This window comes from Neophocaena asiaeorientalis, unplaced genomic scaffold, assembly GCF_003031525.2.
Source record: "Neophocaena asiaeorientalis asiaeorientalis breed wild unplaced genomic scaffold, Neophocaena_asiaeorientalis_V1.1 scaffold544, whole genome shotgun sequence".
Taxonomy (NCBI): Eukaryota; Metazoa; Chordata; class Mammalia; order Artiodactyla; family Phocoenidae; genus Neophocaena; species Neophocaena asiaeorientalis.
The window spans coordinates 649,982-677,789 of record NW_020173921.1 but is presented as its reverse complement, the minus strand read 5'-3'; the positions used below and the strand labels follow the sequence as shown (position 1 = coordinate 677,789).

Here is a 27,808-nt window from a genome sequence, read left to right as displayed (position 1 = left end):
AACTCCCATCAGTTTTGTAAGAATAAACTTAAGTACCAAGTAGATTTAAGTACCACATGAAATAAGGAATCCCATGCCGAAAAATGGTAACAGCATTTTTAGTACTACTTAAAAAAATGATGATTATACTCATAATCGATTAAGCAGTTGCCATCTGCCTAGCACAGTCCTACTCAGCATCTGTACATTATCCCTCCTCATTAAATCAACCTGGTGAGATAAACATGATAAAGTTTCTTTATATATGATTAAAAGAATTGAAAAGTGAAATTAACATCTGGTGAATTTCCAAAGAATAAACAAATAATTGGGGTTAAATTTTTTTAAAGATATTCTGCTATAGTGGATCGGAATGGAGATGGAAGGATGAGGATTGTATTTTTATTTCTTTGTTATGAGTTTTTAGTGATTTCTTTTGTAGCTCTCTATGTTTTGCTTTTTTTCAATTTTTGGAAACAGCAAGACTGAAACTGACAAAGGAAGAAATTAGTTTGCTTACTGGGACTGGTTTATAAAGACTGGCATTTTAACAAGATTTACACAAAAAAATTATACCAGTAGTGAAGTAGGTAGCAGCCTTTACCAAAATGAAGCTGCTCATCTTTGCAGATGAGTCACAAGTAACTAATGGTGGCACATTTAAGTGATTAAGTCGCACAAAGAAAAAGATCTCTGAAATCATGGCTGTGTACTGCCAGTGACTTGGTTAGCTTTTCAAAATGATTTGATTAGGATACACATTATAGTGTAATAACACAGAGCAATGTATTAAGTGCTTTGAAATATGTATGCTATTTTTTTCTAGGCTATTAGCCAGACCTCATTTTGTACTTTGCCCTTACACCTTGAATATCACACTTGTATAAAAAAGCATAGTAATTTTTTTCTTTTGAAAGGCTGTGGCGATATAATCTTAACATCAACAGATAATACAACAGAGCATTACTGGTTAAAAAGGAAGGATAAAGAATGTACCAAAAAGAATTATGCAAGATGTCTGTAACTTAAATTAACCCAAAGAAAGGATCATTCCCATAATTATGTTCAAGAAAAAAATTCAAGTAAAGTATTAATTTAAATCTCCCTAGAGTTTAAATTTACATTCAGGCTTCACCTCATAAAAAACTGAACACACAAGTGGAATTAGGACATTATTTTCTATCCTAGATAATGTACAGCATAAAGACTCCAGGGTCTCTAATTTCCGTAAATAATTACTCTGTCACAAAGCAGAGGTAGATATTTGAAGTAAAAGCAATGGGTTGGAGATTAACAACCTTCTGAAGGACATGTGATGCCCGCATATTAAGTGTGAGTCTTTTCTGTTTCCACAGAGCATCTGTACAACCACCACTGCATTTTTGCACTTTTTCTTCCTGGCTTCATTCTGTTGGGTTTTGACTGAGGCGTGGCAATCATATATGGCTGTAACTGGAAAAATTAGGACGCGGCTTATAAGGAAACGCTTTTTGTGCCTTGGATGGGGTAAGCATATTAATATTCCCTTTCGTGCTCTTGTTAAAATGACCTTGAACACTTCTGTAATGAATGAAGCTGGAGAGTGTGATTATCCCCAGGCTACTTTGTCTAATTTGATATGAGGAAGTGGAAATATAGGAGGCTGGTCATATTTGAACATTCTTTGAGCGTTTGGAACTTTAAAAAGGAGTGAATATTAGATGACCACGTAGCTGGTCAGTTGATAATCAATAGTGCTCACGTGGTAGGAAATGAGACCTGAGGTATCTACAGACAAGGAATCAAAGTGTTCTCTACTAATAGGTTCTGGAAACACAAAATGTCTTGAGATGTTCAGGGCTCAAAGCATGATGTTCTAGTCATGTACACTAGCCATGTACTGTACTCCCCACAAGAAAACTCTGAGGACTCCATTTCAATAGAGCTATTCGCGTCACAGGAGAAAGCTGTTCAGACTGTGAGTGAAATCTCATGGCTAGTCCGTGGGGTCCTCAAAGGAAACACAGAATTGCTGATGGGCTGAGGATGAATTAATTCTTCATTAGGAAAAGTTTCTGTCACATTGACTTATGAAATGGACATCTGGAAGACCTATACATTTCAAAGGACCAATTCTAATGTTTAATTGGAATTAATAAATTGGTTTAATTATAATTAATTAGTTTCATTCACTTAAGAAACTAGTTTTAGGGAAAAAAACAGGATTTTGTCTTATTTGCCTTTGAGTTTCAAAAGACCTGCACTAAAAAACCTGGAGAATTTTGGACCAAATATATAAGAAATGCCTAATGTACCAGAAGACTGGAGAATAGGATGCTAGAGGGACCCTGAAAAATTACAAATAAGTGGACTTATTACCATACCAGAATAATTCATGCTGGAAAATATAGGACCAAGAACACGAGGATTATCCATCAGTTTTCAGGTAGGGGATGTCATGTCTGCACAGGGAAATGGGAAAACCATTAAGAGACTGGAGAATGTAATGTACTTACAGTTTCTTAAAAGTTTTGTCTGGATTTCATGTTAAAGACCTTCTAAAGTTGAATCAGGAATTGATTAGGTCTAAGAACTACAGTATGCAGGGAAATGAAGACTTTCCTTGAAGTATAAAGAGTAGCAATTTTCAGGAACCTTAGCTACCTTATTTAACATCATTACCAAAGATGATATTGAGGAGAAGGGTACACAGCTGGTCTCCAGGATGACAGCTAATATTAAACTCCTCTGGGTAGCAAAAAAGCTAAACCAATGGTTCTAGACTGTCAGGAGGTCTGGGAGTGGGCAGAATAGTGGCATATGAGTTTCATGACGGCAAAGGGCAACATAATAATTTAGAAAATTTTTAAATCTAAATTGTATGGAATGAAGATTATTAGCTCTTCAGCTAGGACCCAGCAGAGAATTTTTTTCTAACAAACTCAGTCTGGTCAATCAAAAAGGTCAACTATATGAAAAAGGAAGAGAAGAAGGAGGACAAGAAAGGGGGAGGAAGAGACATTATACATATAATTATATACATACATATATTTACAAATATATGTATGTACATATATATGTGTGTATACACATATATATATATACAGAGAGATATATACATATACACATACATATAATATCATATATATGCAGAGAGAGAGAGACCAGCATTTGTTTAAAAGAACATGGTGTGTTCCTCAGAGGTGCTCTTTACAGTTTCCATCATTTAAACCTCGTGAAGGAATGTGATGTCATTTGAAGATTCCCAGAAGAGAATAAGAAAAAATGATAGGAAGAAAGAAGATGGATGAAGGGGACACAGGAAGATGATGGATTTTTCAACCTGAAAACACAAACATGTTCTTCCTGATAAAAAGGCATGACCGGATAAACCATTAGGTTAGACTGAACCCCATTCGCCAAAAACAGGGAGTTTCCATTGAACTTGAGCAAGGTAAGCATGATTCATAGAAACCTAAACTGAAAGACGTCAGGTCGGAATTGGTGCAGGAATGCAGGCACTTGAATGCCAAGAGGGACTAGGTATTGCCCGGAGTGATACCTACCTAGAGGTTCATGAAGAAAAACTGGCATAAATTCCCTGAACTCTGTTCAGGATTGTTAAAGGAGTATGGGCAGGAAGCCTAAAAATCAATTCCTCGATCCCTTAACCCTGTTCCTACATTCTTGTTATTATAAGTAAATCATAAAGAAGTAAGTCATTTATTTTTTCTATCTTATTATAAGTACAACTTGATGTGGATCGATATGAGGCCAACTGAATGTTCCATTTCTGTGATACTCCATCACACCAGAACATCCTTTTTTTGCCTTTCTGATTTTATAAATATAAATTTCCTTTATAAGAGTGTAAACCCCTAGGGAAAAGAAGCAAAAGATATACTAAATCTCTGTTATGAGTTTCCTTTAAGCCCATGTCAAATGCGGTGGTAACCTAGCAACATCAGAGAAACGCGCGGACTTAAAAACCCAGCTGGTGTACTCATGTTTTTGTACTTGGAAGAAATTTTGTAATGGAAACATACTTTATGAAGTGATTCATCTGAAGGTAGTTCCCCGATTTCAGCACTCCGAGTTTGTTCTGGCTTTGCTTGAGCCAGTGTACACAGTGGTTGTAGCTGAATGTGAAGTGTGACAATGCTTTTCTTGCAGGTTTACCAGCATTAGTGGTGGCCACATCAGTAGGCTTCACCAGGACAAAAGGATATGGCACTGATCACTAGTAAGTCCGTCCACAGTAATAAATCTTGTTTATTATTAAGTAAATCATCAAATATGCTTCATTAGTCTTGGCTGGAACTGCTGATGGCTTACACTTTATCACTGAGTCATTAACAATGGCATAAGTCATATTACTGAGGAATGATGGAAGTGGCTTAAATGCACAAAAGTTAAACATTAAATGCTGCAGGACTATTCAGAATTCTTGTTTCAGTCTCCCATTTCTTTGTAAGACCAGCGTCCCTAATTTCTAAAATATTTCAGTATTTACTTTGCACGTTCAATCTCAGATACCTTTTTTAAAGAACTGGATAAACCTTGACATGTTTACATTTTAGAATATGATTCCGATCTGAGCTTCTGATTTCACAGATGATAGTATATACTGGTAGCCCCCAAATTATGTCACGTTAGTTCAAGTTTTGTTGCTATGTTAGGGTAATGCATATTGAAACCTGTAGGTCAGGGAATCAATAGACTCCAAACTAGAAAATTCCTGGGCTGTGGAAGAAATTAGAAGGGAGAAAAAGGGATGTGGCATCAGCCCACCCTAATCAGAGCTGGAATACTTATAACATTCTATGAGAGAATTTATAAGTCAAGACTACATTTAATATTTCAAATGTAAAGCAATGCACTTTCATATTTTACTTCATCTGCTCTTTCAAGTTGAGGAGACAGTAGAGAAATGAGGAAAGAGATGTGCATCTTATTAGAGGCATACGTCTTAAAGGGAGATGTCCTGTTTAACTGTGCTCAGGTTTGAGATAGGGAGTTTTGCTAATGAGGCCCTCCGGTGGGTACATCCAACTGGAGAGTGTGCCAAAAGACACCACTTCACCTGCCACCCGAAAGAAACCTCCAAAGAATTGCAAGAACTCATGTCATCAGAGCACTTGCTTTCCTTATGCAATCTACAGTACGGAAAAACTCCCTGGTAGCATATGCTGTAGAGCAGTCCTAGTACAGCACCATTACCTTTAAGCTATTGCTTTTCACAGTGGCATGCCTCTTTTTGAAAGGCACCATGTTGGGGACATGGAAAGAAGTAGGATTATAGATGGCACAGTTCCAACTTTCAAGGAGTGTATGATTAACAATGAATGCAATACGATGAGGAATGTATCAGTTTGAAGGTGAATTTACACAAAAATGCAGTAGAAATTGAGTAGCAGTCTCAGAGACACCAAACTGAAGCGTTCTATCAGACTAAGGGCTTTTTCTCCAGGTATTTTATTTTTAAAATAGATATTAAATCATCGACCTCAAAGTGGAAAAGTAGACTTTTATCTATCCACTGTTATGGCCAAGGAGCAATAACTAGATGCAGACTTTGGATCCACACACACACGCACGCACACACGCATGCACTGATTTACATAGTAACATTCACCTGATTAAGTGTATATAATTCTGTGAGTTTTAGCAAATGCGTAAGTCACGTAACCACCACCACAACCAATATAGAAAAGTTCTTAGAAGAGAGAGAGAGAACAGTTATTGTTAATTGTTGATTGTTGGTCACTTTGGAGGCAGTCTGCTGATTCTGAGGACTGAGAAATAATACAGAAAGGGTCAGAGGTCAAAGACAAGTGCATGAAATGGTGGGCATGACTCTGCATCAAGAGGACCTCTTGACAGCCCTCTGCTATGAGAGAATGAGTGTTTTTACCTAAGTGGTTACCATGTCTCTATCAATGCAAACCTGCATCTCTTGGTGAAGCTAGTAATGGAAACAAACACAGCTGTATTTATTTTTATTCAAAAGCTTATCTTCAGTGATTTTTTTAGTAGTCTAGGAAAAAGTAAAATTAGAAGAAAAAAAAGCATGCAAAATGTAGATTATCCATTCTTTGCAATGATGGCTTTTAAACCAATGTCTCCCACTATCTCAATGGCCTCAAAGAAGAACAGGTAAATGGCACATATAAGACTCTAAAAACATGTTGTTCTTGCTTCAAAGTATATTTGAAAAATTCCATAATGGATGTAAAGCAGCATTTTACAAAACTTAATCATCATCTTTGTACTGAAAGTCAGTATAAAAATCTCACTGCAAGAGTAATTTGTCTAAAATGTTTTAACTGCCCAACAGTAAGACCTTATAATCAAAGCGTCTTTTCTGTGAGAGGTATATAGTATTTCTTACTCACTAAATGCGCTAATCTTAGTTTTTTTCCACATCTTCTGTGCTATTTTTTTAAACTACAAACCTTTGAAATATGCCAAAATTCCAAGTTATTTGTATCACACTTTAGTGGTTTAACCCTTATCACTAATTTTTGTTAGTTTTTATCTGATGTTATTTTCAGCTGCTGGCTCTCCCTTGAAGGAGGACTGCTCTACGCTTTTGTGGGACCCGCAGCTGCTGTTGTCCTGGTAAACACCGAAATCAACTTAGTTTGTTTTCTTAGCAAAGGAAGGCTACCTCGTTTCCATTAGAGAGACACTTCCGTATTGTGTAGAAATGTTAAAGTTCAATGAATCTTTGCTTAAATTTGAATGTTAACTTCTATTCAGTTCTTTATTACGCTAAAATATTCTTATTTTGAAGGCTGAAGAATTAAACGTGGGAGTGTGGGATTTCTCTTACAGGAATTTCACATTTGTGACGAAGTTTAAGTTTTGGTAAATTCTTCCTCATTAATGTACAGAATGTCATCATTATTATTTCAGCTTCACACTACTCTGTATGAGCTACATAGTTATTAAGATCTCTTAATAATAACTGTGGCTGATACCAAATAGCAACAAGAAAATATATGTTCGTGGGTCAACGTTTCTTAACCTCCGTGCTGCAGACATTTTGAGCTGGACATTTCTTTGTTGTGAGGCTGTCCTGTGTATTTATCAGCACCCCTGGCATCTACCTACTAAATACCAATAATACCCTTCAGCTGTTAACAATCAGAAAATGTCTCCAGACATTTCTCAATGTTCTCTGGGGGCAAAAATCTCCCCCCCACCCTGGCCCCTGCCCCAGTTGAGAACCCCTGCCATATGTTATGCATAAGTTTTACAAATTTTTCTTTTCTGAATCAGAAAATAATTCCTTTATATGTTTGTTTATAGGAGCATGAAAATTTCCCACTAATCTGCCTTTCTTTCTCTCTCTCTGAATTTATTGATTACAAATCTTTCTTGCCTAATAAATCTTTGAAAAATGTTAGAGAGTAAAGAAACAATCTGAATTAAATACAAAGATCCATTTCACTGTACAATTAGATTTCTAATTGAAAAGTTACCCTTTGGTTTCTTGAACAATTCATTCAATAAATTGGAAGCTAGCGATATCTTTCTTAATAACTCTGCGTGACTTTTCTTCCTATAAAGCCTGTTCTTCCACCTCTAAATTATAACAGAGAGCAGGAACTGTTTGTGATTCACAAGAAAAAGAAAATCTAGGCATGAGGGTTAGAAGAGCATAGGGAAAATGAAACTATTGCACACATTTTTGTCTGCTGCATTAAATTTTTATTTAATCAATTGAATTATTTCCCTAGGCTACGAGGTTAACGTACCTATAACCCTAAAATGAAGAAACAAAATGTATGTGTATAATTGAAAGATAAAAGGTCTTTGGGGTGGTGATGAATTCCCTCATGATTAAATTGTAGATAAATAGAATCCATGGAATACACTTTCTTTTTTTTAGTTCAAATAATAGACGTACAAAGATGAGTAACTCTTTCTCTTGATCAAATGGTATCTTGTAAGGAAGCTATGAAGAGTGACACCTAAGTCCTTACCTAACGGGTGCTTTGGATCTTCCTTACACCAGTAATTCAGCAGATTTCAGCTTTATGTTCCATCTGCCCAAAGCATGTTGGAGAAGTGGAAGTTCCTTCTTTTATTAACTGGTCATCCTGCTTCATTTAAAACAGAAGTTTTGTGAACTGCTAGTTTCAGTGTAAAGGCTTCACCATCTGCATTGCGGGTCGCACCAAGATTCTTTTGACCATGGAGGGTGAGGGGCAGGAAGGCAAAAAGGAGAAAATATTTCTCCTTGATTATCTATCTTGGTTCCAGCATTGTACTGGATTCCTTTATCAGGAAGCTCTGGTAGGTTAGAGAACCGGGAGCTCTTAGAATAAAGCTGCTACATATAGACCACAGTGGGGCTTCCCTGTTGGTCCAGTGCTAAAGAATCCACCTTACAATGCAGGGGACATGGGTTCGATCCCTGGTCAGGGAGCTAAGATTCCACATGCCGCGGGGCAACTAAGCCCATGTGCCACAACTACTGAGCTCTCGCGCCTCAACAAGAGAGCCCGTGTGCCACAACTACAGAGCCCACGCAACCTGGAGCCTGCGTGCCACAACTAGAGAGAGAAAGCCTGCACGCGGCAACGAAAGATTCTGCATGCCTCGTGGAAGTTCCCGTAAGATCCCGCATGCCGCAACTAAGACCCGACGCAGCCAAAAATAAATTAAATAAATAAATCTTTAAAGAAAAATAGACCACAGCAATCTCTACAGCTTTTTACAATTTGACTTGAGAAAGACAAATATGTGTGATTTCATTTCAGCTGTATTATGCCAAAGACCTTTTGAGTGGATGAGAGAGTCTTAGGAAAGGCTGAGAAGTGTTCAATAGAGCACATTGTAAAAATTAGTGTTAGTGTATATCTTAAAGGATGCTGCTGAGTTGAATAGGCTTTCTCCTTTGTCTAGAAAAGCATGGTGCATTAAAATGCTCCCTACCTCATGGGAGAAATAGCTGTACACCGCGCAGAATTGAGGCGTTCTGTGCTCCCAGCTGGGAGCAACAACAAATCCTTAGCACCTTTGGATGCCAGGGCTCACCCTAGCCACACACTGGAGACAAAGTCTTTTGATTCCCAGGCATAGGGTAAAACTCATTAACCAATTTATTTTATTCAAGGATGACTCAGAGAGAAGAATGCCAGCTTGGCATAGTATGGCAATTTAAAAGTTCGGCAGTTGAATGTTAATTTCCTCAGTGTAAGCTGCAAAGCATAGAAATTAAATGTGCTTAATGCACTTTAAAACATTAAGGTCACACACCTTTCCAACTCATGAGAATCCTTTAAGAGACAGACACTAACACCACTGTTAAAGTGTCCCATTCTCCTTTACACACCTGTAAAATATTTGAGAAGTGCTTCCTATCACTACCATTGTGAGTATATAATTCTGCCGAGGTTGTGAATGGATAAAAGTGGGTTTTCAGGAAAGATCAGGGACCCGATCCCCTTCAATATCATTGAAAGGCCAACCTTTGTTTCTATTTGACAGGTCAACATGGTGATTGGCATTTTGGTATTTAATAAACTTGTTTCAAGAGATGGGATCCTAGATAGAAAGCTGAAACACAGAGCCGGGTAAGCTGCAACTGGTGGATTTCGAAGGGTCTTTACCAGTGCGTCCCATACTCCAATCCCAGGTCACCGACTGCATTTGACCATGCCTTGAATTTTGTTCTTGACAAACTGGTGTGTATGGTAGATTCTGTCATTCAAGTTTCCAGTGGGCTATTCCTAAAGAGTTGTGACCAAAATCTGAAAATAATTAAAAAGACCATTAAGAAAATCTGGATTTGTTTGTGCATATTGCCTCTTTGTAAGATAAGATTAAATATTAAGGCTAGCCTTGAAATTCTTGTCCTTGGGTGTCGGCTTCCAAAGACCTCCTAGTTTTAGTCACAAAGGACAGTAGGGTAGATTGAACATAATTTCAGTATGGGACACAAGAGAATCAGGACAAGCAAACCTTAGGAGGGCAAAATATTACATTTTCTTTGATTCATTGTATATATCAGAAAAAGTCTTCACTTGAAATAATCACTTCTGAATCACTATTCTTATCATATGTATTCATTTTTATGACATGTTCACTATAACTTGCTACAAAGAGTTACTCATAATTGTCACTTGCACATTTTAACCACTTATAAAATTTTGAAAAGTATGTCCTTTAATTTTACTGTCATTGTAATATCACCATATCTAATGACTTAATAACATTTCATGAGCAGGTTGATAGCAGCTTTTTAAGGTTATATTGTTAGCTCATATAAATTTGTAAAAACTTGAATGAAATATTAATGCCTTTGAGTTTCCCTTTGTATCATTTTTTTTATAAAAAGTTTATAGCTTTCTCCTTTCTGTTTGACTGTACTTTCATTCAAAACTTAACCCTTAATTGTTCTCATTTCTTTAATAATTTATGTATTCTTTAATAGACATAGTATTTTATCACTGACTGGTGGGAATTTCAAGTCCTTTGTGTATTTATAATCTATGTAATGATTTATAAGACAAGATAGTCCAGGCAGTTTTTTTTTCCTAGTAAAAGACTAGGTTTAATGGCTTTCAGTATAAAATTGGATATCATTCATATCAAGCATTAGAACTTGCAGTGATGAATAAAAACATCATCGGAGACTCCTTTCTGAGGGGGAATCACTTCCTATCTAGAGACTGTCTTCACTTCAGATGAATCTCTAAAGCAACTTGAAATAGGCAGACTTGAACTTGTACAGACACTGAGCTTTCTATACCATGTGAACTTGAAACTGTCACACTATTACTCATTAGTCTGACGTATGGTTAGAATTGGAGCAATAGCTACTTCCGTTATTTCTTGCCTAGATTAATCATGTTAGAATAAATTGTTCATTTTGGGTACTGGATATAGAACCTCAGTTCTGCCACTAGTGGTGTAGACTTGTATAATTATTGTTTTTAATTGGGGGGTGGAGTGGGTTAGTGGTTAGGATAAAGCTTTAAAATAAAATAGAAATCCACGCTCAGTATTTAGCTCTGCAGTTTCCTAGCTGTGTGTGTGGGGATAATAACTCTCGCCTCATAATATAGTCTATGAAATACAATGTGTATAAAACTTTCATTAGAATTTCTAGCAAATAGCAAGCACTCACTCAGCAGTTGGTGACTATTGTTATGATGGGTGAAATGAAGAAACCAAGCTGCACAGCTTGCTTGCAAAGGACCCTGAACTTCTGTCAATCAAGCATCGATCATTCCACCGTTCATGACACTGAAGTCAGAAAAAGAGACGAGATTATCAGAATGAGCTTAATGCTAAGGATTTAAGAAACTCAGTCAGAACTTTTTTCTCATTTGATTATTTTATACATAACATCCAGTTCGATTCACATAGCTCTTTGGAAGAGATAATATAGGTTTAGGAGAAATGACAACATTGTCATATTATGAATTTAGAAATTATCCATTTCAATCTACATAATAATTTTTAAACCTTTATTTCTAAAAATGTCATTAGAAGTTACACCTGTTTTACTGGAAAAACTGAGTCAAACAGTTTTTTGTTTTTTTTTTTTTTTCTGGTACAAAGGCCACTGCTGGAGAAATAGAGATGATGTTAATACAAGTTGTAGAAGCAGAATGCTGCTTACTGTCCAAAGCAGAAAAGGACTATTAACAAATTAATGACTCTAGGCTTAAATATTTTTTCTTTAGTAGAAAATCTTATTTTAGCTTAAAGATTGAAATTTGCTCTCTATTCCAAAATGTGATTGAATGACTTTTTTTAGAAGATATGAGTATTTGCAGCTAATTTTTAGTTCACAGAGAAGCAGTGGGACCAGTGATAAAGACTTCAGTGAAGAACAAATAATCAGAATTATCTAAAGAAACATTGGGCAGGAAGCTAATTGATTAACTTAACAATTGATCTCCCTAATTGTAAATATTGACCATTTTATATATATATATATATATATATATATATATATATATATATACACATATATATATATATATATATAAAGTGTTTCTTTTGAAACATTATTATTTATTTAGAATCAAATATGGTACTAAGATGTTCCTCCTCCCATTTTATCTACTTCTTCTATCTATTCCCTTTCTTCTTTTTATCATCAATTATTAGAAACTGCCAGGCATATAGTTTATGCTCAGTAAAGAAGGAATGAGTGATGAATATTTAAATAATAGTACAATAGTTTGACGAGTTTTGTAATACCCAAACTAGATTAACTTTTTCTGATACATAAGTGTATTTACCAAGGCGGAATTTATTGCAAATACCAACACATCTTATATAAAATGATAGTTGGAAAGAATGAAAACAAGATACAATGACATGTGTCTTTTTAGAACATCTCAAGTAAAATATTTTATTTTCTCTTTTTTTTTCTGCAACAGAACTTTCTCATCTACTATTTTAAAGTATATATTGTGGAGACCACTTGTCTAGGCATTCTCCTGGGAGCAGTTTCACACACACACCGGCCATTGGGGCATTCATGAACCAAACTGGGTAGACTCTTATTACTTCTTATTTGGAAAAGTCTGGACACCTGTGTCTAGTACATATGCCCTGGGTTGAAACAGTAAAGTGAACGGTTTAGAATCATATTCTCCACCCCCATATCTAACTCTGAGAGCTTTGATTTTTCTCACGGGATCTACAGGTCAATTTACTTAATAGCTTTCAGATTTATCATCTCATCCAAGTGCAATTCAACAGTGAAGGCACCTCTTTGAAAGAAACCAGACTTTCTGAATTAGGAGCCCCTTATGACTTTCTCTGTTCTGCCATTTTTATTTTACACATAGTAATACAGGCCCACCACAATATTCTTTTTTTGAAAAACCTACTGGGCAAACCTATATTTTAGACATAAACATCACATGGAAATGGACAAGAGACCACAGAAAATTATTTTAAAGTGTTTTGAAATTTGATTCAAGTAATTCTTTTTGGTTTTTCCTAAAACTATAGGGTTCTAAAATCGAGTCATTTTCAAAGGACTTTTTTCTAAAGAAAAATGTGTCAAGTTTTTCTACATAGTGTGACTTTGCTTCTATGAGATAATAGATTGAATCTGAATTCACCTGCAATATCCTCTAGACTTGAATAGACCATTTAAAAGCTATTGGAGTCTATGACAAAATGTGCAGAAAGAATATTTTGAACTTGGTGACTATGTTAAATGTGTTTTATTAAAGCAGAAAACTATCACTCTTTTTATTATCAACTAATATTTCATCAAATTTCATCAGCCCCTATATTCAGATCATCCTAAAATATAGACAGTACATTGATGTTATAAGAAATTTCCAAATATGAATATGTTGAGGTAAAACTACATCTTCCACAAACGACTAAAAGCCTAAAATATATATCTCCCTATATTGGACTTCTGAGATACATGTGTACATTTCAGAAGGTTTTAATTGATATCATGTGTCTTCTGTAAGTGACATTGCAAATCTTGGAAGCTAGGAATCCTTACCTGTTTGATTATCAAGGGTCTGAATAAAGGGTTTTCACTGTATGTCTACACAAACACATGCTTTTGTTTAACTCAGTGTATTGGGCAACTTTGATCTGTAGACACAAGGGCCATTTATGGTGTAAATTATGGAAATATGCTTCGCATGTAACAAAGGCCCATATTATTAAGCGGTGAATGTTACAAAAATAATGTGTAGTGTAAATGCATCTTTGACACGACAGAGAGCATTCTTCTTTGATAAATATACTTTTCTGCATGAAATCGTATTTAAAAGCTAACTTTCAGTGGCAACTTTTTTTTTGGTGACAATTCAATATTTTGTTCTTTTTGTGGGTGTTCTGTTTGTTTGCAGTCAGATGAGTGAGCCTCATAGCGGTTTGACGCTCAAATGTGCCAAGTGTGGAGTAGTTTCAACAACAGCTTTGTCAGCCACCACCGCCAGTAACGCCATGTTAGTCCCAATCATTTACATCTTCTTGTGACAAATCTTTTACCGTGCATGTGAGAAAATGCTACGATGGAAAAAAAAAATCATGTTTGCTAATATTAGAGCTAAGAGCATACTTAAATATTTATAGTTTGCAACGGCTTTTGTAACGATTGTGGGATTGTTTATCAAAAAATAAATAAAACTATCAAATGTTATCTGCTTTGTGGTTTCCAAGTTAATGTCTTGGTGCCACCTACAAGAATGCTTTGTTGAACTGGGGTTTGGTTATCGCCTGGGGCATACGTATGTGCAGCTACGTAATGTCGCTTCCTCTGTGTTCCAACAGGGCGTCTCTTTGGAGCTCCTGTGTGGTGTTGCCCCTTCTGGCTCTGACGTGGATGTCTGCAGTTCTGGCCATGACAGACAAACGCTCCATCTTGTTTCAAATACTTTTTGCTGTGTTTGATTCATTGCAAGGCTTTGTGATTGTCATGGTCCACTGCATTCTCCGGAGAGAGGTGAGAAAGATCATTCTGCAAGAGAGAAGAATGATACCTAGAAGAGTATTTTCCATGTTAACAAATAGGATCTTTTCTTTTAATAACTTGATCTTCAGGTTAAAGCTGGTCTCCTCTAAAGACAATCGTTTGGGAGTCAACGCTAAAGAGAAATGAAAAGGCAAAGGCAAAGTTCAAGGGGGCTACTTGGACTCTGAAAGTGACAGATTAAAACAGATGGGGTGATGCAAGGAAAAACACAACCAGAGGTGCCAAGAGCCAGGGACAGTGGGTTCAAGAGAGGCTATGATGCAATAATAGGTGTAGATAAGAGCATGGGCGGCGTACCTAAAATGTAATTGCGATGGTATTTCTTAAACCTGTTCCTTAACTCATGCTTCTACACACAGCATAACCTCATTCCTCATACTTGACAGACTTTGTTTTAGAAAGAAAATGTTGAAGATGAACGAGGGGTTCTTTTGTCTCTGTACTAAGGTGCGGTTAAGGTTACTCAAAGGGGATGATTTTGATATGGATGTCAATGCTCAGAAAATACAAAATATGGACACAGTGGAGCGTGATTGGGCAGTAATTTTCCCCAAGGACTGTAGGTCTGTAATCACAGTGCTTCTCCAGGTCCTGGAGAGGTTTGTTGGCAGCATTGAAGGAAAGAAGTCATCCTTCATGAGACACTAACCTGCACCAAATCCATCAAGATCAGTGATGGAGTTCAGACTTGAGTTGTTTAGGGATAAAATATTGTTTTCCAACTGGTGCAACAATTACTCTGAGTACTTGCAAGCACCAATATGGTGTTTACAAGGTTTAGGAATCATTTGAGCATTTACTCTGGGGACGGTGGTGACTAAAACACACAGTGACACAGTGCCATGCTAGTAATTTTGAGAAGATGGTCTCCACTGTCATTTCACATTATCTAGCTTGTTTGAGAACTTTATTGTGATGTGCACATTGCAAAAAGACACATGCGCATCTGAGTACACATCCTATAGCTTTCACATTGATGAGTGATGGTAAGCAAATGTTTTTACCTCATTTACCAGATGAGAACAGTATTTCTGAGCTACTTTAGCATAATACAGATGTCAGCAATAAGCCCACATGTGTATTCCAAGAACATCGTATGATGAGAAACAATGAAAACAGAAGAATGATTTCACATTGCAAGGGGAAGGGGGGATTTCATCACTTAAAAAATCTGATCTAGGTCTTCGTTACCAAGACATCACAAATTTCTACCTAGAATATCAGCACTAAAAATCTTCCAAGTGTTGATTTTTTTATAGACCAAAGTTGCTTAAAAGTTAAAAAAGAAATTGAGCTATGTTCGTCTCCGACTGTAACTATCCTGAGAGTCTTCTGTGTTAATGTTATGTCTAATATGTTAATGTTATCCCTAATATGTTTATGTAACAAAATTGTTCAAAGTGTGTAGACACATGGTACATTTTTGATTGACGATTAAGGATGAATAGTGTAGGCTGTAAGCAAGATCCATGATTTATCTGCATGAGATTTTCAGAAGATATTAATACTTTAGGTGTTAAAGAGGAAAAAAATATCCCAACTCTAAATAAGCCTCTCTTTTTCTTCAGAAATAAGCTCTCTAAAAAGCCTTGGGCTATGATCAAAATATTCAGGTTTTAAAGTGACAGATATTTTGTTGGCTGACTAGCAAAGTTGTGCTGCTTACATGAAGAAAAATATTTGGCACAAAAATTCAATTCCATCAGAACTTTCCCATACTTGCTAATTGAACTAATAATTATCAAAAACATGATTTAAGGGTAATTAAATCATATAGTAAATGCTTCTGTTAAATAGGTGTCTGTAAATCTATATTTTCTGTATTAATTGGGAATAAGACTATGGATATTGGCCCTGTTATTATTGCATTTTCAATGATTAGTTCAAATTGAATAATTTTATAGTTGATAAATTAATAGCAGAGTGTCATGTCTCTCATTCCAACACTGAAATGGAAACTTGCATATCTAGTATTTTTTCATTGACCCTTAAAAATACCCTGTAACAGTGTTATAAATACACAGAGCAGATTTCAGTTATAGGCAAGTCTCTCAGAATTCCTCAGTGGAAACTGTTACCGAAAAACCAAAAGAACCCTGTTTAAATTTTGCAAATCCCAAAGACCACATCACAAGGATGGCTCACTGAATTCATAGAAATTCTTTCTGACCTTCTAAATGTGTGTTGCCTGACACTAGCAATGGGTCTATCTCATAGTACCTGTGATCACACTGCCCTAGCATTAACCACAGTCCAGGAGAATAAGGCATCTTTCTATATCCTTGCTATATCCTGTGAACAAACATCTCATAAAAATAGACCAAAGCAAATAGTCTCAATAGCTACCTGTAACATATTGTATAATGACTCAAATCTAGTAATCTACTTGATAATCCCATAGGAGATGCTAGAAATACAGTTTTATCTCCACTGCTTTCTTCACTTTAAAATATTTTCATCACAATAATTCAAGATAATTTGTATGGACTTTTTCTTTCTTTCTTTCTTTTTATTTGTTTAATATTTATGGTGTTCTTGCTGTATGCCAGCACCTAAGCTAAATGTTTATTTTTTAAATATTTATTTATTTGCCTGTGACAGGCAGCTTGTGGGATCTTACTTCCCCAACCAGGGATTGAACCCGGGCCCTCGGCAGTGAACGCACAGAGTCCTAACCACTAGACTGCCGAGGAATTCCCTGGTCTTTTTCTTTCTTAAAAGTACATAAGCAATGTAAGGAATATTTCCTTCAATTTAGAAAGGGACTGGGTAGGTACAGATAAACATATTTCTGTTTCTGTGTATTTTTGATACATACTAACATAAAATGGTTGTTTGTAGTCTTTAATGATTCATCCAATATGAATTCAAAAGGCTTTGGAAGCAACCTATGTGTCCATCGACAGAGAAATGGATAAAGAAGCTGTGGCACATATATGCAATGGAATATTAGCCACAAAAAGAAACGAAATTGAATTATTTATAGTGAGGTGGATGGACTTAAGAGCCTACTCAGAGGGGTGGGATAGGGAGGATGGGAGGTAGGCACAAGAGGTTGGGGATATGGGGATATATGTATACATATAGCTGATTCACTTTGTTATACAGAAGAAACTAACACACCACTGTAAAGCAATTATACTCCAATAAAGATGTTAAAAAAAAAAGTCAAAGATAAAACAACAAAAAAAGGCTTTACCCATATTGACTTTTACAGTCTTCTAAGAAGCAGGTGGGTCTGCACAGAAGGGAAGAGAGCCTTGCAGTTTAAGGAGAAAAGAAATGAAATATTGTAACCGTGGCATTTTGAATGTGATGTGTGTGGGGCTTCATCCATTTTAAAAGTGGCTTTGCTTTCAGTGGGTTGAATTAGAAAACCTAAATTTTTTCAAGTCAGGAGGGGAAGGAGAAAGGATCACCCTACTACCATCTCAACTCAATTATATTCCACTTTTCTAAAAAAAGCAAATTGATTCTTTGACTAGCAGTTTGTTGTGACCTCCAGAGCTGATATCTTAATATTTCAGTTTCATAAAATGTTTATTCTTGAAGTACAGGGTCTTCTTCTGAAGCCTCTTTCTCTTTTGAATTGCTTTAGCAGATGTCACTGACAGAAGTGCAAACACCAAGAGGGAATAAGAATATTTTAAAAAATTAAACTATCTGATTTATCACAACACATTACTTTCAGCAACAAACCTAGATCTTGGAAACTAATATGTGTCATACGTAATGAGACAGGATCTAACAGAACAAATATAGGTGCTTCCTTCATTTAGCCATCATTTCTTGAGAAGAATTCATTTGCAGCAGGCACATAGCGACATAGCCACTATTTACTATTCTCCACATTGCTATGGAAATTCTAACTGCACAAGAGTTATGAAAGCTTTGAAATAGTTCCTGTTGCTAGGAAACCACTTTCCTGGTGCCTGTACATTCTTCTCATCTCTCCTGTCTCTGGCTGTGCCTGGCTCTAAGACAGTCGGACAGCTTGATGTCAGAGGGGTAAAATAACAAGATTGTAGTACAAAATAAGCTACAATAAAACCCCTTCACTGAAAGGAAGGGAAAAAGGAAAGTACTTAAATGGATAATTTTGTTGTATCGGTATGTGAGGGTCCTAGGGCTGCTCTGTACATCAGTAACAGGGCCAAGCTCAATCTTTCTCTTTCCCCAGCGCTGGCAGGAGAGCCAGGCTCCGCCAGAGGAGGTCCCAGAAGTTTCATCCAAACCTGGGAAGTGATTTTGTAACAAATGCTTAAAATAAACATGAACAGCTCTTTTCTTTCTTTCTGTTTCTCCCACTCCCTTCCACCATTTTTTTTTCTGTCAATGTCCCATTTCATCTTATTGTTTTCATAAAAATACAGATAAACAAACTTATTTACAAACACATGACATTGATCGTATGAAGCAGACAAGCCTCCTTAGCTATCTCATGTAAAACCAATATTCTCCCCAAATCATCTTAAAACGTAAATGAGGCCAGTAGTGGTGAAATAACTAGAGAGCAATTTGAAAAGAGGTCGTATTGCATATAAAAAAGTTCAGATGGAGAGTTGCATGAATCTCCCAGCTTGATCTACAGGGAATTTAGGTAGGACTCATGACCACGGAAGAAGGTACATTGTACAGCCCCCTGAAGAGCAGGGGCTTCAGTGGGTTTTGAAGATGGGGGAGTGGGTGATAGGAGACTTCAGAACTTAATGGGGTCCTGATTAAGAAAGTGAAAGTTTCAAGTGGAGGAAAATGGAGAGAGAGTCCCAGGCATATGACTTGCAAGAAATGAAGCCTGTGGTGAGTGGTAGAGAGTTGACTCTCCTCTGAGACCACCTGGGGTACATGGGGGCATAAAACAACTGGAGAGATATTTTTTTAGTGGCTCTGACTGCAGCACCAAGAGAAAGACAGAACTGACGACATTTAAGGGCACAGCACCAAGTGATGTTTTAGAGCTTTCTCCTTGGGGTGTGCAGCGACCTTGGTGAGAGGCCACGGTGTGTCGTGAAGAATAGATTTTAGAAGGTGAGTGAGTTGCCCAGGGTGGGGAGTGTTAGGATCCTCGTCCTTGCTCAGAGGGAAGTTGGGTTAAAGGGAGAGCGAGGTGGGTTGCTAAGAGCTTTATCTTGGTCGGGCTGAATTGAAGCTTTCAAAAGAAATACATTTAAAGATTTTGTTTGTTTTGTTTTTAATAAGATAGAATGTGTGTCTGGAAGTGGGAGGATGGCTAAAGCTACCGCAATAAAGCTGGATTTTAATCAGAACAGAGGGTAGGAAGCACAGAGAGTGCCTTTAAATAGGAGAATAGACAGGACCCAAGGAAGGACCATATAAAACCCTCTATACTTTTCCCCAGAAATCACCAGCCTCCCTTCACTCAATAGTCATCTCACCTCTTAGGCAGGAAAATATAAGTCTTATATCTCACTCCAGATTAGGTTTTCCTGATTGGAGCATAGTTGCAATTATGTCATGGATATTTCTACCCATCTTAATCTGCATGCGTGGTTCTCCAACTCCATACAGGAGGTTAACCAAAGCATGAAGTCAGATTAGTACAATGGCATCAGTGAACAAATTAAGACACAGAGAGCTCATGGCAGAGATTGGCAAACTCTGGCATGTCCACCAGGTAGCATCCAGCCATGGCTTACTGTTACCCAAAATTCTTCAAGTGCCTGCCTGCATGAAAGGGCAAATCTCACCTCTCTCTCTCTTCAGACCCCAGGGTCCCAGCTTGCAACAGTGTTAAGCTGGTGACAGGAAGTTGAGTATGTTTGGAGTAAAGTTTTAAAATTAATAAAAGAAATAAGAGGTCATGAGTTAGGTTTTTATTTTCTGCCTTGACGTGGATGGCGTGAGGCTATGATGAAGTATCTTCGGTGAAGGCATGGGTGGAGGTGGCAGGTGTATGACTTCCCTTTCCTTCTTTTCTCTCCTGCATGCCGAAGAAATGCTGTTACATTTTTTCAGATCCTGTATGTGAAATGCTGTCTGGGGCAGCTTATGTGACCCCCAAATCTGATACAAAAAATAGTAAAAGCTGTGAGAATTTTGAGACTAAGTGAAAGATCCTTTAGGTGTTAGAGAATTCCGATAGAACATCATTAGGACTGAAAGTTGGGACCGAAGTCCATATTTTCCCTTCCACATATAGCAAATGACAAACCATTTTTGTTCATTTCCCTTGCTCTCAGAGAGGTCAAATAATATTTTAATAGTGTGTAGTCATTCATGGTGCTTCTGTGAATTGGTATTAGACACATGAAATTGACAACACTCTTGTTCATTTAATGGTGAAATTATATGAAATTTCATGTAATTAAAAAGCCATTTGTACAGATGTGAATCAATAGAAACAATAGTCGATATTAGATTCAGAAAATAACCAGAACGTTTAAGAAACTTCTCTCCTCCCAAGCTAACAATCTCAAAAAATTACAAGAATGTAACTTTATTTCTTTTCTTTGCTTAAAATGATCTTCTGGAATTGGGAAGTCAGGAAGCAAAACTGGAGGTAAAGCTGTCTTCTTAAAAGGTGAAACTTTGGGGTCTGTAGCTAAATACAGAGCCTGTTTCAAACAGTGCAGCTCTCTCCCGAAGCTTCCTCTAAATTGCAGCACTGCCAAGCAATGCTCCATGCTCTTCCCCAGCAATCTCTAAATCTGGCACCGACTTTCACAGTGACATTGCCAGCTGTCTTCAGAGCGGGGACCAGCAGAGAAGCTCTCGCTGGCTGCTGCTGAGATGAACCGAATCACTGTCCCTAGGGGGAGAGACAGGAGAGAGACATGCCCTGTGGACCTCTTTGAACTCTGGTCTCATCCAGGAATCTGTCCACAGGAAAAGGGTTGATAGCTTTTTCAAGAGATTTTAGAGCAGCCCCAGCAGGATCTGGTCGGGATAACTTTGGTGGTGCCTGGCAGGATCCTTTCAGAAGACAACCTGTTAGCTTATTGTGTTCAGCTCACCTTATTTTTGGAGATGTTTCTTGCCACTCTTTTTATTTCACAACGTGATACCAGGTTTCCTTAAAGTCTCCTAAATATTCCGGGGCTATTCACATATCAATTCTTTGCTACACCCCCAATACTTTTTAACCCTCTGTCTGACGTCAAAAGGTGAAAGATCTATGGCAGAGTATAATAAAAAAAGGACATTTTGAAATCTAGATTTTAACTGTGCCAAAACTGGTATTAAATGTTTAATTATTCTAGACGGGTTTGTTTAAAAATTGTATTTACGGGTCCTACATAAGTTTAAAACACGATTGATATTGGAAGAATTCAGGTATAATGATTTTAATATCTAAAAAGACATTTTAAATTAAATTGGTACCTCAAATAAGTGACTCGTTCTCCAGAGTCAGTCAGCTTAAGGAGCTTAAATAGTAAATATCTTCATATTCTAACAGTTATTTTTCTTCAGTCTTAATCACAAGGCAAGAAAGACACCAAGACTATCATTGGCCAGTGTTGTAAATGCTACTTTTGGCACAGAAAGTTTTAATTTCAGCATGCAATAGCCAGGTCGAGATTCTGTCTTTTGTTTGTTTTTATGCTTTCTCCTTGTTTGGAATTAAGGTCCTTGTAGACTTGCTTCTTTAAAACTTCTAGTTGTTCTCCATAAGTACAATACACATTAGTTCACCAAAGATAAAAGTCTCTGTTTACCTGATAGAGCATTCATTTAGTTATCAAAATGTTTTCAAATAGCTGCAGATGCATTTTCCAGGTACTGTCCTGCTTGAAACACCCTTTTCTGTGATAATAGTACACAATACAAAATCTAGTCTAATCATGCTTCCCTGTCAGTGCTGGATAAATATTTAAGGCTAGTTCAGCTAGATTGCCTGAATGTATTTATAAGATTTTTTTTAATCAAACAGAGGAATTTCTCCTGCAAATCTTTCTGAATTAGAAGGAACAGAGGCACCAAAAGTGTCAGAGAATCCAATACTTAAATCATGGCATTTATATGACCAGTAAAATGACCTTGAATTTACTGTAGACTTTTTATGCTTTTCTGTTTTATATTTCTTGTGACTAGCATTGACTGATTCATGGAGCTGACATCATTCTCCAGGATGGAAATGCCCTTAATCCATTGTCATATTGGGGAGTTTGGTAGTTTAAGGTATCGATTTTGTATGTGTGTGTTATGAAAAAGAGATTTCTTTTATATCTCCTTCAAGCAATCAGATAGTGGATTTTGAAGAGAAACTGACAGGAGTTGCTTTTCCGTATTTCATTGTCAGACAAAAATATCCTTGACAACTGCACTCTGAAGGCCTGAAAATAGAGTGGCTGGTGAACAAGAGTTAATGTTTCGTTTTACCAAGGGCCACCTTTCATATTTTATGGGGGCTGGTGTTCAGAAGCAGATTTGAAACAAATTCATGTGACAAGCTCCTGTAAGGCAACATTTCTAACACATTATTTATCTTCTTTTATAAAGTTTTGTAAAGTGTGTGCTTCTTTAACAGTTGCCTCGGGGCACAAACAGAAAATTGGCAAGTACCTATTTTTCTGACATTAGTTCTTAGAATTTTTCTTCTGAAAGAGATATACTTTCTTAGAGTTTTCCCCCAAATGCAAATTTCTGTGTAACAGAAACAGAGATCATCTGGCAAACAGGAGATGCATTATCCTAGTGTATAATGATCTTCTGATTATTAATTGTATTGCTTTATGACTCACAGCTATGACTTCTTAATCTAAGAAGCATTCGCCTCTAAAGGGTCTAGTTTATCCATGCCATGTCTCCTCCAAGGGAGAAGCTGGATGAATTAGTTCCAAATATGCATCCAGGAAAAGATGATCAGACTAAATTTCACTTAGCCTGAACTTTTACTGATGTGTCTGAAAGAGGAAATAAGAAATTACCTCACCCGGTTGTATCAGACAACTCCTTGTTCCTTTTTTCCAGAAAGTTCCAGATTTAGAAATATTAGAATATATACACTACTATATATAAAATAGATGAACAACAAGGACCTACTGTATAGCACAGGGAACTCAATATCTTGTAATAACCTATAACAGAAAAGAATCTGAAAAAGGAGATTATATATATATATATATATATGTGTATGTATAACTGAATCACCCTGCTGTACACCTGAGACTAACACAGCATTGTAAGTTAACTACACTTCGATTAAAAAATGGTTAAAAAAATATTAGAATCAGAAAATGGAAGGGTCAGAGAATATGGAGCCCACCCCCCGCTTAATTCACAGCCATAGTGGTTGCATCACCAGGATCAGAATCTGAGGGGAGAAATCCACCACGTGGGCAGAGGTCTCATGATGGAACTGCAGCCAGGGCTCAGTGGTGGTAACTAAACTTCATGTCACTCTCCACATCTTGCCGTTTGGGAAACAGGCTGCTAATGAATTTTTGAAACAGGTGAGAGGAGCTGAAAGCAGCTGAATAGGCTCAGGGTTTTTTATGGCCAATACATAAACTACGCACATCTCACAACCAGTGACAGGATATTTTATATACACGCTTTGCAAAACTGGACATCATTATGTTTCCCTTGGTGGCCCCTACAATGATGTTTCAGGAAAATAGAAGGAATGCCACATCATCTGTGCTTTGTTTGGTAACCCAATCAGACAGATTATAATAAACAAGGAGGGGAGTAACAATAATGTGAAGTCAGAAAAGCCAAATACTAGTAAAGTGACGTTGCCATTGACTTGACTTACGGTGATGCCCACCGGCAAGCTTGTTAGGGGCCTAATGAGCCGGAGGTGGATGGACCAGCTGACACAGGGGTACCATGACGTCAGAGTAGCTGTCGGTTGATTTGTGTGTTTGTTATTCATCTATTCAGGTTTATCCACATGCTGTTTAACAAAGGATTTAACGTTCTTCGAATTTCCTTGTGATGTGTTTGTTCTTTGCTCAGAAGCCAGTTGTGAATGTATATTAAGGAAGTTCGGCTTTGCTAAGTGGCCTTTTTTTTTTTTTTCCACGAGAATCAACCAGAAACAGAGTAGTTTTTGTTACCTTTTTATTTCATTGTGTGTGGGGTGTTTTGTTTTGTTTTGTTTTGTTTGCACGTAAGGGCACATAGTACTTGAAGCAAGACAAGAAATGGTCTCCCCAGTATGCATTACATAAGACATAAAAGAAAAATCCCAGATCAATTTTGGTCAACAGATCATGGAGTCATCTCATTTTTCCCAATGTTTAAAGCTGTTATGAAGATTATGCCATACCGAATAGTAAATCCCCCTTGAAAGACAGGCATATTGTTTGTAGCAGTGGAAATAATCCTGCCATCTGGCAAGAATGATTAGTATTGAGCCGGACACAGGCATCGGGACAGCTGAGGAGTTCCCAGCACCTCCCTCTACAGATGTTGGCAAATGATGAATTCCCTGGGCATGGACCAAAGTCCAGGTGCACCAAGTAAACAAAACGGGTATTGGATCATAAAAACAGTGATAATGGTTTTCTCAGTCAATTGCCAATATAGACAGTATCTGGTCATTACCAAGAGAGAAGAAAATGAATATTTGTCCTTTTTTCACAGGTTCAAGATGCATTTAGATGCCGATTGAGAAACTGTCAAGACCCAATCAATGCTGATTCTTCCAGTTCTTTTCCTAACGGGCATGCTCAAATCATGGTGAGCTTTTAATTCCCCTCTGAGTCTTCATTCAGTCATGATTTCTGAAGGGAATAAGCAAATATTCTTAGTCGTAAAATAGTATCAAAATTCCGTTTTGAATGACTTTGACTGTAGTTCGGTCACAGGCTTGGAACTCTGATACCAGATGACGGTTCTGTCTGGACTGGTTAGGAGTCCTGGATCTGTTATTGGACCCTTGATGTGTTGAGCGTGGGGTTTCTGGGTGACACCAGGGGGTATGTCCATCCTCACACAGAGTTAGGGTTAACAGTGTGTCCATAGGATCATGTTTGTTTACAGATCAGAACAGGATGGTACCTGCACATCTGGTCTTAAAGCGAGACCTGAAGTGGTTCTCGCCTTGCTTCCCATTCAGATTCCTCAGAGGACCCACACTCCAGACCAAGGAAACCAGCATCCTGGGATAGAACCCAGGCATTGGTGGCTCCAGGGGGCAGCCCAAGATGAGAGCCACTTCCCTAAAGTATGAGGGGCAGACACACTGCCAGAAGAAGGCCAACCATTGTACATGAGCTCTGACTGTTGTTGGGATAAGGGGTACTTTACACATAACCACTTCCGTATATTTTAGAAATGAAGTAAGGTTTAAACTGTGTCATTAACATCAAGGCTTAAATAGAGTTTTCTTAGTAATATGCTTGATTTGTTATCGATGTGTTTGGAGTAGGCCACACAAAAACAGTCTAAACGATATACTAGTAACTAAGACAGGAGAAGGAATAATTAATTCCTTACTAAAAACAAAGAGATAAATACTGATATCTTGAATCTAAGTATTGATTAAGATGGGCTAATTTGGGCTTCCCTGCTGGCGCAGTGGTTGAGAGTCCGCCTGCCGATGCAGGGGACACGGGTTCGTGCTCCGGTCCAGGAGGATCCCACATGCCACGGAGCGGCTGGGTCCGTGAGCCATGGCCACTGAGCCTGCGCGTCCGGAGCCTGTGCTCCGCAACGGGAGAGGCCACAACAGTGAGAGGCCCGCATACGGCAAAAAAAAAAAAAAAAAAGACGGGCTAATTTAATTTCAACATTAAAAAATAAACTAATTTGTTTACAGTAAAAGTTTGGGGAAAATATGAGGATGGAACTAAACTCTAAGCAGGTTCTAGGCCAGATTAGTATTGTTTAATCTTCAATTTTAATTCCTAAGCCTGAAAGTCTTTTGTCACATTTGCATGAAAATGGATCATCAGAAGAGCCTAGTTTGACTATTAAGGATTTGACAAAGCTGTATTATAAGATATTACATTACAAACAATATATTCAAAATGAATGCATAAAAATAGAAATAACAAAGACATTTATTTAAGTATCTTCATAATATTTCACATTCCAATCTTTTTATTGTGGTTTAAGGAATTGCCTTGAAATTCTGTTTTTTTACATCTGGTGTTAGATGACCATGGGTATAGTTTTGCCTTATTAAAGTCATACACCATGTTCCCATTGATTTTATCCAACATGTGGTCTCTAGAAAATACTCTTGAAAACAATTTGATTATTCCTTGATAAACTTCCTTTGCACAAAACAATATCCTGGTATCTCGTAGTCAGATATTTGTTAACTTCAGATAATTTGGTCAGTAAAAGTCACTTGAGGTCTTCATTAAATGACGATTCTATGTCATTATTTCTTGTTACAGACAGACTTTGAAAAGGATGTAGACATTGCTTGTAGATCAGGTAAGAATATTTGAATTTTGAAAATATAATCATTAGATGTTGAATCATTTTTATGATTTTTGATTTTAAAGAAAATGCTGTGGTTTACCCATCACACATTCCTGTAAATGTGTCAATTGAGTCTTTCAACTGGAAACATTGTAATAGCAGATGTAGGAGAAGGGGGAGGGAATGAGAGAGAGGGAGAATATGAATGGGGAAATGCGAGGAAGTGAAAATGGTTGATTGGGAGTACTGTGACCTCAGGAAAGCATTGACTTGGAGACAGAAGCCTTCCATCCACCTATCACTGGTTGTCAGGTGTAAGGCCAGTCAAGTTGATGTCTCCCTGTGCCTCAGTTTCATCATCCATGCTGGAAGGATGAAATACCATTGTGTGTGAGTGTGTTTGTGTGTGTGTGTGTGTGTGTATCACAGCTTTGTAGCTGTATTTTCAGAGCATGTGCACACCGTCTTAGAGAGCTGGATCCCAGGGACAGTGTTCCCAACGTCTGTTCTCCAGCCTGTGGACACCCACCAAGAGTAGATGAATAATGTTCCTTTATATTGGGACAAAATATACTTTATTTAACCTTTTATTCATTGGTTTTTGTGGTGCCTTTGAGAATAAGAGTGAATATCCACTTCACCTAACTATCCAAATATTTGAAAGCAAATACTACTTAGCCCAATCTAGGTCTTTTTTTTTTTTTTTTTTTCCAGACTAAACAAGCCATGTTTCTTCACTCATTCCTCAGAACGTCCTCCCAGGCAGACATGGTACCCCAGGTGTCAATCATTTGAAATTATGGTGCCCAAGTTTTAACTATGCTGCCCACACTTAGCCAGCATTTATCACAGTTGGCTCTTTCCTTGTATTAATGCGATCTACCTTTGCATCTGATTTCACAGCAGCTGGTACAGTACTAGTGTCAACTGATTATCATTTTAAATCCCCAAGACTTTCTGTAGTAGCTGTCAGGGATTTCCCAGTCTATGATTTGTAAAAGTTCTGGGGATTTTTTGTTTGTT

General features: G+C 37.3%; 1 protein-coding gene across 1 annotated transcript in view; it reads left to right on the top strand.

Annotated features, from left to right (window-relative positions):
• Nucleotides 1–27,808, top strand: part of ADGRB3 (adhesion G protein-coupled receptor B3) — a 778,422-nt gene that overhangs the window by 720,809 nt on the left and 29,805 nt on the right. The window contains exons 19-26 of the mRNA XM_024752147.1: nucleotides 1,335–1,485; nucleotides 4,132–4,201; nucleotides 6,513–6,579; nucleotides 9,460–9,545; nucleotides 13,818–13,916; nucleotides 14,242–14,413; nucleotides 24,995–25,090; nucleotides 26,758–26,797. Of these exons, the coding sequence (XP_024607915.1) occupies nucleotides 1,335–1,485; nucleotides 4,132–4,201; nucleotides 6,513–6,579; nucleotides 9,460–9,545; nucleotides 13,818–13,916; nucleotides 14,242–14,413; nucleotides 24,995–25,090; nucleotides 26,758–26,797 (781 nt within the window). The remainder of the gene's footprint in view (nucleotides 1–1,334; nucleotides 1,486–4,131; nucleotides 4,202–6,512; nucleotides 6,580–9,459; nucleotides 9,546–13,817; nucleotides 13,917–14,241; nucleotides 14,414–24,994; nucleotides 25,091–26,757; nucleotides 26,798–27,808) is intronic.